General features: G+C 41.6%; 1 protein-coding gene across 2 annotated transcripts; it reads right to left on the bottom strand.

Moving 5' to 3' along the window:
* Positions 1-56: 56 nt before the first annotated feature.
* On the bottom strand, positions 57-16904 carry nepro (nucleolus and neural progenitor protein). Of its 2 annotated transcripts, none has more exons than XM_038818336.1 (9): positions 16751-16904; positions 10224-10378; positions 9890-9966; positions 8848-8979; positions 5539-5616; positions 5052-5434; positions 4799-4863; positions 2454-2698; positions 57-1498 (listed from the first exon to the last, which is right to left on the bottom strand). In XM_038818336.1, exons 1-9 carry the CDS (start codon positions 16833-16835, stop codon positions 1042-1044), a joined length of 1677 nt encoding a protein of 558 aa, XP_038674264.1. In that variant the 5' UTR covers positions 16836-16904; the 3' UTR covers positions 57-1041. The 2 variants fall into 2 exon arrangements, with proteins under 2 accessions (XP_038674264.1, XP_038674265.1); XM_038818337.1 differs by lacking the exon at positions 16751-16904 and adding an exon at positions 16601-16743.
* Between the last annotated feature and the right edge of the window lie 789 nt (positions 16905-17693).

Below are 17693 nucleotides of genomic sequence, written 5' to 3' on the forward strand. Positions count from 1 at the left end.
ACATTTGTTTTAAAAATTACGTTTTTTTTTAATTATAAAAATTTATAATTTATCGATTTTTTTTGCATAGATATTTATTATGAAAACTCCAACTTATTGTACCATTACACAGTCATTTATTACGGTGTAATTTCCGAAATATGCACAAAATGAAGCGGAACGGCATGATACATAAGGTGCTGATTTCACTACATGTGGCAACATGTCTCCAGTCCTGACTGAGATAAGCACCACTCGGAACTGGTGAAAAATCTGGCTTTACACTAGCGCAGACATAGCATTGAGGGTTGTCAAGATGAACTTAAAACATGTCAAGAACTTGTACACATTGGAGCTTAACATTTAAATCAAGAGATATTATCACAATGCTGTTTTTGTTACTCAGCCACACATAAAATTGCAAATATATGAAATATTACACAGTAATAAAATCAAGTTAAGTAAGAGTGCAGAAAAATTAGGTAATGGTCCATTTTGTACAGTAGAGAAGTATCTTACAGTAGTTATTAAGACAAAGAAAACTGCTAAGACGACACCCGTCCAAATTTATGCCAATTTTGTATAATTTTTTTAAATGACTATTTTAGAAATTAAAGCTAAATAGCAAGAGGTGACTAACGGAACCAACCTAGTTTTCATTAGGGAGAAAAGATTGAAGGATATGGCCCAGCTCAAATGTAGCAATAAATGCAATAAGTATAACAAATTATTAAAACTAATAACTACATCTGCAAACTCCAGGTGATACGAATGCAAAGCTGAAAACCTGAAGGAAATTAGGATTTGTTTCTTCCTTTTTTCCACACTCTAACACACCCTTATTTTGAGAAAGGGAAAAAAAACACATGGAGCCACTTTCTTGGACCTGAAACCTGGTTCTAAAGTTATTAGAACAGAATAGTAAAAGTGGCACAAGTTTGAGGCAGCATATAAATTATGCATTCACTTTTCAAATCCATGCCAAGAGAAATGCACATCTCCAAGTTTGATAGGATTGTCAAATATTTTACTTGCCGTGGTTTTTAAATTTCAAGGAACAAACTATATTCCAATCGATGCAAAAATGTCATCAATATCATTGTCCACCTTGGGCAGAACTGCCGAACCTCCTCCCAAAGAACCTAGTGGGAGTGCCATATTCTTGAGATTCTGATACAAACCATTGTTTCCAACGAGTTCAGTAGGCATGTCTCCAGTAACACGCAGTCTCTTTATAACAGCTTGTGTATCAGATAGAAAATTTGGAGTGGTTTGTAATGTCATTTTGCATCTTTTCTTCGTATGAAGTCTAACCCTCGCCTGCTTCTTCTTGAGTGAGCACTTCTTTCTCCTTGGCAATACCTTGTATAATTTTGATTGTCTCATCTTATAGTTCTGGCGAAGGAACACTGTGCTCTTGCAATTTTTGAACGTTTTATCTTGATGCAATTTCCCCCGAGACCTTTTAGTGAGATATCTGCAGATGGCCATTTTTATGAAATGTATCTTCTTTGGAAATCTATATTGTTAATGAAAATAAATACAGATATTGTTACTATTCAGCTTTCATGAGACTTATCATTTATTGTAACTTTCATTCAGTTAATACATTTTTTCACTTCTGGCTTGGGTTTGAATCTGGTTGAGTCTCTACTCACTCTTTATGCCACTGAAAGTTTTAAGTGCAATAGATTAGACCTAGAAGCTCATAATGCTCTGGGAGAAAGCTATCCTCATTTCAGTAGTGTAAAGCTAGAAGGGTGGCTAAAGTGGGAAATGGAAAAGACGCACAGGTTCAGCGGTGGTTGAGTGAGATGAGAGTCACTTAATATGGTCATACTAGACAGGCATTGCAGAAAATGTGGCCAAATTTCACAACAAGCAGTATTGCATTCCCTTCCTTTCCTTCTACCCCTAAGGAAAAGCACAACTGCTGTACAACTGGGATAGTGAATACCCACATTCAACAAGTGAGAATGACTTGACAACTTATAAGGCACGAGCAAATTCAGCTTTGAGGAAGGAGTTCTCCATTATTCCCAGCAGTGATCTGATTAAATGTTTAACAATTAATATGTTTTTATAGTTACAAGCAAAAGAGAATGACTCAACGTTTCATTGTCATGAACTTTGTTCAATCCTCCCAGAAGTGATTGTCTGAAGTCATGAGTATTTCCTGGGTGGAGATTCATTATTAAAATTCTCGCGATCTACAACACATTTCAAATAAAAGTTACACACTATTATGTTTAGTCATTGCTTTATTTGCATCGCAGCAATATATAAATTCTTATGGTTTCAAAACCAAGGCGCAAGTATAGATCTAATAGCTTTTCTGCACACCTATAACTTTATTTGAGCTGATTTTATTGCAGAGTAATATTTATAAATTTGGAGCAGAATGTTTCACCACCAGAACACTAAGATTTTATTTTCATTTTCTCTAACCCTCTCCCTATGCATACCATACATACCTGTATCCAAGAGCTTCCACCATTCCAAGTCTGTGACATTTGAGAAGCTGATTTCTTAAATAGCAGGTTTCAGGTTTTAATTTTTTGCCCCTAAACCAATGGAATATTGTCTGGAGCTCCAAACACAGTACATTGAAAGTCTGTGTTGCACCAATCCTTCTCACATACTCGCCCGACAAAGGAAGTGGTTGCTTATCTTTCTTCGAACTACTGCAGTGAAATTCTTTCACAAACTTCTGGATGTTCTACAAAAACAAAACTAGATTTTACAAAAGATGGTAGCTAAATAAGAGATATAATAATCTTTATTAGTGTCACAAGTAGACTTACATTAACAGTGCAATAAAGTTACTGTGAAAATCCCCATGTCGCCACACTCCCGTTCGGATGCATGGAGGGAGAATTCAGAATGTCCAATTCACCTAACAAGCACGTCTTTCAGGACTTGTGGGAGGAAAGCGGAGCACCCAGAAGAAACCCATGCAGACACGGGGAGAATGTGCATACTCTGCACAGATAGTGACCTGGGACCCTGGCACTGTGAAGCAACAGTGCTAACCACTATGCACATGCCGCATGAGATATATATTCTCATGTACAATTATAGCACTAAAAGCAAAACACTGCAGATGTTGGTAACCTGAAATAAAAACTGAAAATGCTGGAAATGCTCAGCAAAACAGGGAGCATCTGGAGAGAGAAACAGAGTTAATGCTTCAGGTCAATGGTCTTTTATTGGAACTAAAAAAAGTTAGAAATGGGTTTTAAGCAAGTACAAAGGTAGGAAAAGAAGGGTATAGTGGGGTGAAAAGAACAAAAAGGCAGGAAGGAATGATTAAATGACAGAACCGATGACGGAACCAGGTAAATTAAAAAGTAATAAACAAGGAGGGTGCAGGAGAGCTATAAATGATATTAGCAAAATCAATACCAGACCTGCTGTCTGAAAAGACAGGGACAGAGATTATAATCTGAAACTGTTGAATGCAATATCAAGATTAGACTTAAGACAAAGGGGCAGAATTGAGTAATTTGGCCCATCGGGTCTGCTCCACCATTCAGTCATAGCTGATATGTATCTCATCCCCATTCTCCTGCCTTCTCCCCATAACTCCTGATCCCCTTATTAATCAAGAATCTATCAATCTTTGTCTTAATGACACTCAGTTATTTGACCTCCACAGCCTTATGTGGCAAAGAGTTCCACAGATTCACCACCCTCTGGCTGAAGAAATTCCTCCTCATCTCTGTTTTAAAGTATCATCCCTTCAGTCTGAGGCTGTGTCCTCGTGTTTTAGTTTTTCCTACTGGTGGAAAGACCCTCTCCACGTCCACTCTATCTAGGCCTCTCAGTATCCTTTAAGTTTCAATAAGATACCCCTCATCCTCCTAAACCTCAATGAATACAGACGCAGAGTCCTCAACCGCTCCTCATATGATAAGCTCTTCCTTCCAGGCATCATTCTTATGAACCTCCTCTGGACCCTTTCCAAGGCCAGCACATCCTTCCTTAGATACGGGGCCCAAAACAGCTCACAATACACTAAATGGAGTCTGACCATAGCCGTATACACTCTGAGAAGTACATCCCCTCCCTTTTATTCTAGCCCTCTTAACATGAATGCTAACATTGCACTTGCCTTCCTAACTGCCGACTGAACCTGCACGTTAACCTGAAGAGAATTTTAAACTAGGACTCCCAACTCCCATTGTGTTTCTGATTTTCTAAGTCTTTTCCCATTCAGAAAATAGTCTATGCCTCCATTCTTCCTACCAAAGTGCATAACCTCACACTTTTCCAGATTATATTTCATCTGCCACTTCTTTGCCTACTCTCCTAGCCTGTCCAGGTCCTTCTGCAGCCCCCCTGCTTCCTCAATACTACCTGTCCCTCGGCATATCTTTGTATCATCTGCAAACTTAACAGTGCCCTCAGTTCCTTCTTCCAGATCGTTAATGTATATTCTGAAAAGCTGTGGTCCCAACACTGACCCCTGAGGCACATCACTAGTCACCGGCTGTCATCCTGAAAAAGACCCCTTTATCCCCACTCTCTGACTTCTGCCAGTCAGCAAATCCTCTATCTGTGCCAGTATCTTACCCATAACACCATGGGCTCTTAACTTATTTAACAGCCTCCTATACAGCACCTTGTCAAAGATTCTAGAAATCTAAATAGGTCATGTCCACTGGTTCTCCTTAGAAGATTGTGAAGAGCCTAATTGAAAAATTAGGTGCTGTTCCTCGAGTTTCCATGTAGCTTCCTGAGAACAAGTCAAAGGCCAAGGACGAGGAATCAGAGTGGGAGCAAATAATGAATCATAAAAAATTAGAACCATACTGACCTCGGAATAGTTCGGACTGTGAGCTTGCAGAGACTTCATTCCAAATCCCATCTGAATTCCAATTTCTTCAAGAGAAACATAAAATTTAATTCAACACAAAAACAATTTAGATTAGAAACAGTAACAATAATGCATTAATAGAGGCATATAACATTACTACACATCATTTTGGAAACGTAGCAATAACGTTTAGATTATTAAGCCGGCAAAGCAGTGCAACAATTTATTGCAATAGCATCATGCAAACACTCACCAATTTCACAAAGTCTTTTGTCCGGTTCAGGGAGTCCGATATCGATATTCTGATTTGTTTCAGGGGTGCTACTGCCATTTATTTTATTTCCTTCTGATGTTGCATCTTGATCATCATCCAATAATAAACGTTCAGGCCCCGAGAACAATTTGTCAAGTAAACCTGGTTCTCCTGAAGGTATCCCACTCATCGGCGATGAGAGACTTGGCAACTTCGATGGTATGACTTTGAAATGGGAAAGGCCAAGCCATTTCCTGATACTAACAGGGAAGGGGAACTCCTTCACGTATGCCATTTGTTGAATTTTAGTCACCTCATTCAGCAACAGGAACAATCTATCATACATAAGATCGAGGCTGAATAAAATATTTGTAGATAGGACCCTAAAAAAAAAGTTACATTTCAGCATATTTCTTTTTCCTAAAACTAATTCGCTAAAAATCAATGAATATAAATTAAATGTCAACAGAATCAATTCTTCACTTACCACAACCTGCTGACCAATCCTGTAATAACCACATTTAGGACAATAAATTCTTCGCAGCGTAGATATTGAGTAGTCAAACTATTGTACGTTAGAATTAAGGTAATCCAACAGTTCAGAATTCTGTTAATGAATGTTACACTTGATCCTGCAGAAGACAATGGCAAATTCCTGCAATACCTTGCCAAGAATAATCATGGACCAACACATGAAAGTTCATGGTCGCCACTGCCCTCTTCGGTATGATACCTGAAGAGAGCGACGAGACCAAAAAGGATTCCAATCCTTATTCACTTGAATGGTAGCTTATCAAAGATAAACATGCTGGATACATCATTTCAAAATGCTTTTTCTAACCAGCAGATCAAAACAGCAGTGCTCCAACTAGGTAATTTCCCAGAAGCATATCCTTTCAGGGAATTGTTATTTCCGCCTTAAAATCCTCAATTCTACCACATAGCCAGGTACAGAGTCAGATTCCACATAAACAACAAATAACACCGAGATCTCTCCACACTCCTATTGAGCCCTCTAACTCTCACTCTGTGCTGTCAGATTGCTTTTATTCAACAATCACTCTTAGACAGTCTTCAAATACCAAAAGGATTGAGTAAATATTTCTTACCTGTCGTCACAAATTTCATACCCGTATGCCTCTTTGCTTGGATCCTGTTTCAGGCTGAACTAGATAGTTTGCAATGACTGTTGTTCGAACTCCAGTTGAGTTTTGTAAGCACGGGTTCAGGTCCTTTAACCTTTTGTGTTGCGCACATCTGAGGCAACTTCAAGGACCTAACTTATAGAACATAGAACATTACAGCGCAGTACGGGCCCTTCGGCCCTCGATGTTGCGCCGACCTGTGAAACCATCTGAAGCCTATTTGACCTACACTATTCCATTTTCATCCATATGTCTATCCAGCGACCACTTAAATGCCCTTAAAGTTGGCGAGTCTACTACTGTTGCAGGCAGGGCGTTCCACACCCCTACTACTCTCTGAGTAAAGAAACTGCCTCTGACATCTGTCCTATATCTACTACCCCTCAATTTAAAGCTATGTCCCCTCGTGTTGGTCATCACCATCCGAGGAAAGAGACTCTCACTGTCCACCCTATCTAACCCTCTGACTATCTTATATGTCTCTATTAAGTCACCTCTCAGTCTTCTCCTATCTAACGAAAACAACCTCAAGTCCCTGAGCCTTTCCTCGTAAGACCTTCCCTCCATACCAGGCAACATCCTAGTAAATCTCCTCTGAACCCTTTCCAAAGCTTCCACATCCTTCCTATAATGTGGGGACCAGAACTGCATGCAGTACTCCAGGAGCGGCCGCACCAGAGTTATGTACAGCTGCAGCATGATCTTGTGGCTCCGAAACTCAATCCCCCTACTGATAAAGGCTAGCACACCATATGCCTTCTTAACAGCCCTATTAACCTGGGTGGCAACTTTCAGGGATTTATGTATATGGATGCCGAGATCTCTCTGTTCATTTACACTACCAAGAATCTTGCCATTAGCCCAGTACTCTGCATTCCTGTTACTCCTTCCAAAGTGAACCACCTCACACTTTTCCGCCTTAAACTCCATCTGCCACCTCTCAGCCCAGCTCTGCAGCTTATCTATGTCCCTCTGTATCCTATAACATCCTTCAGCACTATCCACAACTCCACCAACCTTCGTGTCATCTGCAAATTTACTAACCCATCCTTCTACACCCTCTTCCAGGTCATTTATAAAAATGACAAACAGCAGTGGCCCCAAAACAGATCCTTGCGGTACACCACTAGTAACTGAACTCCAGGATGAACATTTGCCATCAATCACCACCCTCTGTCTTCTTTCAGCTAGCCAATTACTGATCCAAACCGCTAAATCACCTTCAATCCCATACTTCCTTATTCTCTGCAATAGCCTACCGTGTGGAACCTTATCAAACGCCTTACTGAAATCCATATACACCACATCAACCGCTTTACCCTCATCCAACTGTTTGGTCACCTTCTCAAAAAACTCAATAAGGTTTGTGAGACATGACCTACCCTTCACAAAACCGTGTTGACTATCGCTAATCAACTTGTTCTTTTCAAGATGATTATAAACCCTATCTCTTATAACCTTTTCCAACATTTTACCCACAACCGAAGTACGGCTCACAGGTCTATAATTACCAGGGTTGTCTCTACTCCCCTTCTTGAACAAGGGGACAACATTTGCTATCCTCCAGTCTTCTGGCACTATTCCTGTCGACAATGACGACATAAAGATCAAGGACAAAGGCTCTGCAATCTCCTCCCTGGCTTCCCAGAGAATCCTAGGGTAAATCCCATCTGGCCCAGGGGACTTATCTATTTTTACACTTTCCAAAATTACTAACACCTCCTCCTTGTGAACCTCAATTCCATCTAGCCTGGTCGACTGAACTTGTGTGCATGGGAACCTTTGGGTTTTTGCACAGCCACTTAGAGGGAACATGGCTTCTAAGTTATTTTACTTATAAACCCACTGACTTTCATCTCAATATTCCTCAACTCCATTCCTCCCTCAGCTCCTCTGCCACTAAAACCTTAATTTATGCCTTCTCCCTCTCCACATCTGATTACTCTAATGCTCTTCTGGCCAGCCTCACATGTTTCACGAACCTCAGCCCAAAAGCTCTGCCAGCCATGTCCCATCCTACACAAAATTCAATTTACCATCATTGCTGATCTCGATCACCACACCTCAGGCGAGGGGTAAGTTTGAGAAGGTGGCGCCTTCTTGAATAACCTCAGCCGGTAAGGGAACTGAATCCACTGTTGGTCTCATTCTGCATCACAAACCAGCTGTCCAGCCAACGGAGCTAAATATGACAGTCTTTCATTGACACGCTGTACAATGCTAATGGCTGAATACAATTTTGTGCAATACCAGTGATTGAAACGTACAACTGAGCTCCTCAACTGAGCCATACAACTGGAGGAAAAAATGAATAAGAGAAAAAATACCAAGGCACAATTACACATGGTTCAACACCAATTCAAAGCAATTATCAATTGGCTGCATACATGACTTAGGGAATAAAACAAAGGAAGTTTGTTCACTCAAAAAGAAACAGCAATGAACATTAATTATATGATTTCCACAGTCCAGACACATGATCAAATGTCTAATTATTCATTAATTTTTTGTTGCCAAGGCAGCACTTTTGCTAAAGGTCACACATGACCGTGAGTACCTCTATGGTCTATATTTTTTATAGATTAGCAAATTTCAGATTGAGACACGTTACGCATACACATGCAGTGGGATATAACCAGATTTAAGGATACAGAAATACTTTGGAGCACATTTCCATCAGGCGTAAAATCAACTTGGAGCCTCCCAAAACTTTCAGCGATATCCACTCAAGGACTGGTTGGCTGGGGACATATGTTGTCTTAGCATTTTGTATCTTGGCTGTCCTGATGTTTTTAAAAAAGAAAGATCGAAATTACAAGCTAAAGTTCATAAGTAATAGGAGTAGACCATATGGACCCTTGAGCCTTCTCTGCCTTTCAATACAATCAAGGCTGACTTTCTGCCTCAACTCCACTTTCCAGTTCATTCCCCATATTCTCTGAGATACCAAATACCTATCGGTCTTAAACATATTCAGTAGTGGAAGCATCCACACTGCTCCAGAATAGATCATTCCAAAGATTCACAACTCTGAGTGAACATACTTCTCCTCATATCATCAGTCCTAAATGATTTACCTCCCAATCCAAGACTGTGCCCTGTTGTTTTAGATTTCAGTCAGAGGAAATAACCTCTTGGTGTTTATCCATCAGGCCCCTTAAAATTTTTGAACATTTCAATGAAAACACTTTTAAACTCCATTGAGTATAGGCTCAATTTTCTTTAAGTCATTAATATTGATTGCAAATAGATGGATACCCAGCAATGCTCCTTGCGCCACTCCCCTAGTTATAGCCGGTAACTTGAAAATGCTTCAATTATTCCTGCTTCCCGCTCATTAGCCAATCCTTCATCTAATATATCCCTCACTCCATGGGCCCTTATTTTGTTCATTCACCATTTGTATGATACCTTATCAAATGCCTTTTGAAATCCAAATACGTTCTATCTACTGGCTCTCCTTTACTAGTAACATACTCAAAAACCTATAACTTTGTCAAATACGATTTGTTTTTTGTAAAACCATGCTGACTCTATCTATCATTCTATGATTTTCAATGTGCATTTTTAAGACTTCCAAAATAGATTCCAGCATTTACCTGACAAATGATGTCAAGCTAATTGGCTTGTAGTTTCCTGCTTTCTCTCCCCTTCCTACATTTATTACAAAATAACACCTGCTTCATAAATTACCTTGGGCATAATTGGATCAGATCTTGAATTGAACCTTCAAGTTTCATATTGTGTAAACGCTTTACACATTGTTCAACCTAAAAAAGGTTAATGAAATAAATTAAATACGTACACTTTATATTTGGACCAGAATACATAAATGAATATAAATTACATCAATTTCAAAACTGAATTTGCACATTGCTCCATTCCCTTAGCTAAAATTGTTATAGTGAAAGTGAAGTTTTTCTCAAATATCATGAGAACAATTGATTTTATTAAATCATAATTTGGCACTGTAGCAATCGTACACTAAATCCAGTGCTAACCCTACCCTTTGGACGAGTATACTAACCTGCTTCAGTGCAAGATAAGGCTTGTGCTGACGTAACCTGTTGTGGAACACATACAACAGAGAATGCAGAACGTTACGTTCTACTGTAAGAAGTTTACTCCTTAATGCTGTTAAGGCATTTTCACAGGCTCTTACAAGATCTTGTATATATCCATCTAGAACAAATTAAAAGAGGAATTCTGTCATTTAAATTTACTTGAATCACAACAGATGCATGGTAAACATTTTAAAGACTTTATTCCAATCCCTATGAATCAACCCTGTTACGAGGATGTGCTCTTCTGAAAATAAACATATATAGTTTCTAATTATTCCTTCTTTGGCTGAATTTTAAAGAATAAGAACTGTAATCATATTAAGACAATGAAAGACTGCCAACCAGCCACAACATGCAACTTGCATTTCACCCAAGTAGGGTGAAATGGGAACAGACACCAAACAACCCCTGGGGAGTATGAAAGACACTATCTCCTGCTGGCTTTCCCACAATCCTATAATTCTTCAAAGGTTTCAGAGATGAGATATCAAAATGCAATTATCTTCTTAAAAAAATGGCCGTAGCAGACATGGATTAATTGAATTCCTCTGGATTATACAGTCAGCAGGACTTTTAAGAACTGTTTAGCAAGCCAGAGAGATCAGAGATTAACATACTCGACCGTATGGCTGCAAAGAAACTGTCTCTCTCGAAAGTACTGTGCCAGGATTTGCAAAGTGACCATCCTGAGAAGGGAAATCTTTTGCAAACCAACATCTGTTGGGAATTAAATGTGGAAATTTGCTTCATACAACATCATCCAGCAAGACAACCGGACAGCACTGCTGCAACATGAGTCACCACATCGAGACCAAACAAATAAGTTAACCGTGTACTCCTTTGTTTTATCTACTTACAAACTGGAAATTGCCCTTCAGCTATTCTCTTATCCTACCATCTGTATTAGTGTGTGTGGGGACCTGGGAATGTGTGTGACATGTGAATGGTGGTTGCGATTTACCTAGACTTTTTTCGGAAGTAGCTTCAATAACCTCATCATGCTATTTGTTTAAATTCATAACCTGTCTGGCTAATTCTTTATAATCTGAACGTGTACATAGTGGACTCCTGCAGTGAAGGCAAATCACTTTTTTTGGCAGATACATTCCAATGCATCATCAAAGTCTTCATCCAAACACTTCTCTCACTATAATGTGGGTACCACTATGAAGCGGAGACCTCTGCCGCACAGGTTTAGCCGGCTCAATATTACACTGCCACTTCCCATATCATAAACTCACCAGGTGTAAAGGAGTCTTCCTTATCCAAAACCCTGCTGACATCAAAGCATAACTGAAATTTTCATGTAAGGAGTTAGCATATTGCACCACTGGCTCTTAACGTATGTTAAATCTCATGTGGGAAGGGCGGCACGGTGGCCAGTGGTTAGCACTGCTGCCTCACAGTGCCAAGGTCCCAGGTTCGATCCCGACCCCGGGTCACTGTCCATGTGGCGTTTGCACATCCTCCCCATGTCTGCATGGGTCTCACCCCCACAACCCTAAAATGTGCAGGGTAGGTGGATTGGCCACACTAAATTGCCCCTTAATTCGAAAATAAAAAAATTGGGCACTTTAAAACATTTTTAAAGTTCTCATTTTTTGAAAATGTGTCAGGCATAAATACTAATAGGATAATATATTTTTCACCATAGACTCACATCTTTTGCTATAATGGCCTGCAGTCAGGTTACTGCCTGAACCTTTGTTCAATGGGCATTGGAGATTATTTTACATTGACCAACCAGCAGCAAAACCAGTATAAGCACAGCTCCATGGTTAATAGGGTTTATCCATGGCATCATGCTACTGGCACTGGTATGATCCCAGTAACTGCAAGCAGATACTTCCATACATTTTAATTAACAGGATACCGGATTTCAATTTTAAAATACCACTGGCAAAGCGGTCGAGGAACCGCTAAAAGCAGAAGCAATGTGTGTCCTGACACAAATAAATTTCATGAATTTATTTCCAATAACAGACAAAATTGGAACTGACTGATTATAGACTTGATGCTAAATTCAGTTAAGAAACTTCGCGAAAAGTAACAGAACAGATGATGTTTGAAGTTGAAACACGCCATTTCTAGAAAGGTTTGTTTCTTCTGGGAAATATGGAAATGGGACTCGACGGCTGTTTTATTTTGCTTCCATTAATTGCACAGAAAATAGATACAATTAACTTTCAAACACATTTTACACAGGTTACAGTTAAGCAACATTTGATGCTTATTCCTTGTTCTTATCTATCTAACCAGAAGTAGAAAATCGCCTGCAGTTGTTTCTCAGTTCCCAAATGATTTCCGCTGGAGTACCTCAAGGGCTAGTTCCCCTCCCACTTTTTCAAACAAGTTCAAATCTTCGGCAACATCATGCAAAACAAGTCAGATCCTACATGTTATGTTGATGGCCTCAGCTATATCTTACCATCACCTCGCCGCATTCCTCCAGTGCCTCTGATTTGTAATACTGGATGCAGGACAAGCAGCATGAAGACATAGAACATACAAAATTCTCATTATGTTCAAATTCCTCCATGGTCACGTCCCACCTTATCTCTGTAACCTCTTCAAAGCTACTACTCCACGGAGAACTCTGCATTCCTCCAACTTACCTCATGCACCTGGTAGAAATCAGCTCACCACTGGAGACCCTGCCAAGCTCTGGAATTTCCTTCCTATATGTTTCTGGCTCACTCTCCTCCTTCAAGATGTTCCTTAAAGTCTACATGGTCACATGGGTCCTAAATCTCCCTTTTGGCACCATGTCAAATGGTGTCTAATAACATGGCATGAATTACAAGTTCCTCCCACGCAGTGATATCAATTTGCCCCCATGTCAATTATGCTTTCAGTGTCCTTAAAATGTTTTCTCTGGCCCATCGAGTCTGCACCTACCCACTTAAGCCCTCACTTCCACCCTATCCCCGTAATCCAATAACCCCTCCTAACCTTTTTGGACACTAAGGGCAATTTAGCCTGGCCAATCCACCTAACCTGCACAACTTTGGACTGTGGGAGGGAACCGGAGCACCCGGAGGAAACCCATGCAGACACGGGAAGAACGTGCAGACTCTGCACAGACAGTGACCCAGCAGGGAATCGAACCTGGGATCCTGGCACTGTGAAGCGTCATGAGATATGGAAAATGTTCCATAATTTCTATGGCCTCTCCCCCAATTACAATAGCTGGTGTTTGTCCATGGGAGGGCTGATGGAGAATTCTGGCCTTGCAGAATTGAAGGGGTTGAGAGAGGTCCAAGTGTCACTTGCAGTGTAAGCCACAACTGCACAGTCATGCGGGCATATCGTAAGCAGCAGATACGCTGACAAGTCACCTTGGTTTTGGCACTCGGCCTGTTGAGGCTGAAGGGTTTCCGTCGAATCGAAATGCAATCATGATCCCATGTGGAAACTGGCTGTGAATGAATTCTATTACCAAGTGGAGGCAGCTAGTGGAAAGAGATAGTGCAATCATGGGTGCTGCTTGTTCAGCCACAAAAGGGCTCAGTCTCCAATCCAGTTGGACATTTGCTGCCACACTGTCATGCAAGGGTTGCAGGAAAGAAACAAATTTTGCCAACTATCCAAGTCTCAGAAGGATTTTCTAGAGGGTTATGCAGTGGGTAAATTCAAATGCCTTTGAGAGATCATAACGGCCACGTAGAGGTCTTTGCATGGTTCCACACACTCTTCTTGAATTTGTTGAGCAATAAAGACCATATCTGTGGTTCCCCGAGATGACCGGAAACCACCTGGGTCTTTGCTGATGGGTATTAGGTCATCCAGGAGGATTTGTGTAAACAGAAGGGATGTGTCTTTATAGTTCCCACATATGGATTTATCACCCTCGTGAAAAGTGAAACAAAGATGGCATTGTGAAATCAAGAGGTGGTATCTCTTCCCAAGATTTTATGATAATGACCAGATAACCTGTCTTTGTGGTGATAATCGAGATGAATATTGGGCTGAACACTAGGTGCGTTCTGCTGTTCCCCTAAGAAATAATACCACTGGATCATTTCACGTTCACCCGAGGGAAAGCTGGGACCTTGGTTTAATGTCTCATGTGAAAGATGGCGTCACCAACAGTGTGATCGAGTGAGGAGAGGCGGTGGTGTTGTGTTATTTTCACTGGACTAGTAATCCAGAGAACCAGGGTAATGTTCTCGGATCGAGAGTTGGAATCTGTCACTTGGTGGAATTTGAATTCAATAGATATCTGGAAATAAATGATGACCATGAAACTGTTGCCGATTTTTGTATAAGTGGAGTTATAATCACCATCTGTTTTCAGGGAGGACAACTAAGTTAACATAAATCCCAGAAAGATATGGAGTGGCATAATTAATACCCAATAACAGCCTTTCTTTTGCACTGCTCAAGTGTCTCTACCACATAAATGCAAGTCCCCATAAATTAGAGGCCACCTTGCTATGTCAGGATTGATAAGATAACACATGGAGCAAATATAGTAGCTGCAAGTCACTCATGTTCAGAAACACAATATTTATGAGCTGAAATGATGTTGACCAAGTTTTAACTTGATTTAAAAAATACAAAAGTAGCAGTGCAGATGCTGGGAATCGTAAATAAAAAACAGAAAATGATGGAAATATTCAGCATTCAGTGGGGAGGGCCGTAGCCTCCGCAGAGTGGCAATCAACATATTACCACACTGTAACCATTTACCTGCGCTAAATCTCTTCAGTGCCCATTTAGCCCAACTTTCCTGACTGACGCCGGACGGGATCCTGGCAGCACAGGGATCACTGGGTTGATCCCTCCACGGACAATTCTAAAAGAATCAGGGAGCAAAGGATGCGCTTCCTTTTTTTACAGCACTAGCTGCCGTAAAGCAGAGTTTAATGGTCCCATTGAAAATAACAAGCCAGAGAGAAGGTAAATGTCTAGGGTAAGTTTTGTGATTTTGGGAGTGATGGGGTTGGACATCTGTTGAGGGAGGGGTGTCAGGTCGGAGTCCAGCCAGACTGGGGGCCGGTGGGGTCAGGGGAGGGGGCTGTCCAGCTAGGTTGGGTGGGGAATCCCATATGGACAGAGAAGTTGGGGTGGGGAATACAGAGGGGGCAGGTGCTTAGTGGAGGGAGGGAAAACAGTCCCCTGTGGGGTCGGCTGGGGTAGGGTCTCATGCACGGACCAATCTGGGTATTTAAAGTCATCACGCTGAAGTTAGTAGTTTTATTTCTGCTATTTTTTTCAGAGTAACTATCAGCATAACACTAGCAGAACCATCCAAAGTAAGTGATTTAAATCGCTTTGTCGGATGGCTCACAGCACAATGCAATCGTCCAGGGGAAGTTAGTGCTTCTGAACAATTGCCAGGTAAACCCTTACCTGGGAGCTTCCAAGAGGGATTTCTCCAACTTTGGGACGGGACATCGATACAACCCGTAGCACAAGGTTCAAAGTGGGCTGTTAGCAGTGTGCACAGCTGATTGGGGGCCTTGTGGCAATGGTGCTCCTTGCCTGTCCAACCCGACCCCACAGCCCATTTCCTGGCCACCCCCCACTACTCCCCCCAGCCCTGGCAGAAGCCTCCCAACCAGTGGCACAAGTCCGATGTTGGACACCTACCGTACCCTCTCTCGCTCCCTCAGCAAAACTCCGGTTTCACGATTGTTAAAAGCACAAGTGAACCACGCCGTCGGGAACTCTGTAGAGTACTGGGTAGGGCCTGCTAATGATATGCAAAACAAAGAACAAAGAGTACAGCACAGGAACAGGCCCTTCAGCCCTCCAAGCCTGTGCCGACCATGCTGCCCATCTATAGGTGGTCTATTGTACGTGCGGAATGAAACGCATTGATGCAGATTTCGAGGTGACAGAGAATCACAATTTGGCGTGGAAAGCTATTCTCCGTCCAATCACATTTCCCAATTTCAGTGTCAGCTAATGGAGAATCCCGCCCCACATCTGATTTAATGTTCTCCCCACTGTGCATTTAATCAAACAGGAGGACGGCTGGTGTGTTTCCCACCGTCTCTGTTCCCCATCCCATTGGCATTAACCCAGCAGCTGGCAGGGAGCTCGCACGTCCAGCCTGTCTCCTCTATTAAATACCAGCCGCTAAACGTTTCTCTCACTGCACCTACGTGAACTGAATATTTCCCGCACTCTCGGATTTAAAAAAAAAATGATTTAATAAACCTTGTGCACATGTACGTAAAATGTTAATCACTATCTGAAAATCTATACAGCAAAATTGAAGACATGTGGCGGCAGAGAGCGCGGGGGGCGGGGGGGGGGGGGGGACTATAACAGGCCAAAAACAGACAGAAAAGAGCATCTGTAAAACGGCTGGAATTTTACAAAAAACAACCTGCAAAACTGCAGAAGATCATTCCCCTTAAATCAGGTCAAAGTTTTTCAAGAGGTTTTTTTTTTAAATGCTGCATACGGATCCGACTAAACAGTTTAGGAAACAGCGGTGAGTGCAGTCGGCCCTCCCCGTGTGCAGAGTCGTTGGTACCTGGGCTGCTGCACGTGGACACAGCCACGCTGCAAGAAGCGCCCGGGAATGGAACGTTCACCGCATTCCAGCGTTCCGCCGCCATGTTCCACAGCAGGAAGGCCAGCCTCGCGCCGCCCCGCCCAGAGCAGCCGAGGGGCGGGATTTGGCGCGGGGCTGCGCTGGGGAAGGAGCTCGCGCTGCGCCTTCCACAGATGCCTGCTGCCTTTCGCTCACCTCTGCAGGGGAGAGGATGGGTCACAGTCAGGGGCATTCCCCCCGGAGCAATTCAGGGGCATGACTCGGCTCTGCTTAAATTTATTAATCATCCTCCGTGTCGTCTTATTTTTTGGAATTCCGAGGGCCTCAAAATCGTAATTCCTAATGCGAATGCACAAACATAACAGGGAACTAGCCAGCATCTTGAGATTTATGGCGGCGAATGGGTTAAACACATTTGGCTCACGCCTTGCCTTGTGGACCCAAGGAGCCCTGAAAAAAGATAGGATTAATGAAGATGCATTCAAATGAGAAAATATAGAAGGGGGGGGGGGGATAAAACAAAGTGAATAGGTTGTAGTCAGCTGTCAGCCATGATCACACCCACTGCGTCAGAGGAAAAAGACTAATCTTAGCCTTATTTTAAGTTGCTAAAGATAATGTTAGTTCAGAATACAGAATAAACTGATGGTATTCCTATAACTTGTCTTTAGCTTGTTTTTAATGGGGGTCAAAGTGAAAAATTAAATCACAAGTTGCCAGCCACACAAAAATAAGAATCATGGTTGAAGGATTGGATTGGATTCGTTTATTGTCACGTGTACCGAGATACAGTGAAAAGTATTTTTCTGCGAGGAGCTCAACAGATCATTAAGTACATGGGAAGAAAAGGGAATTTTTAAAATGTACATAATAGGACAGCACAAGGAATACAATGTAAATACATAAGCACTGGCATCGGATG

This window comes from Scyliorhinus canicula, chromosome 14, assembly GCF_902713615.1.
Source record: "Scyliorhinus canicula chromosome 14, sScyCan1.1, whole genome shotgun sequence".
Lineage (NCBI taxonomy): Eukaryota > Metazoa > Chordata > Chondrichthyes > Carcharhiniformes > Scyliorhinidae > Scyliorhinus > Scyliorhinus canicula.

Bases quoted from the DNA above. Each gene is read 5' to 3' on its own strand.
- nepro (XM_038818336.1), bottom strand. From the start codon at position 16,835: ATGGCGGCGGAACGCTGGAATGCGGTGAACGTTCCATTCCCGGGCGCT. The intron at 5,617-8,847 runs GTATCCTTAAAT...AACGTACAATAG, and splicing joins ATGTGCTCCAAAGTATTTCT to TTTGACTACTCAATATCTAC. The intron at 2,699-4,798 runs GTCAGTATGGTT...TTGTTTTTGTAG, and splicing joins ACAGTCCGAACTATTCCGAG to AACATCCAGAAGTTTGTGAA.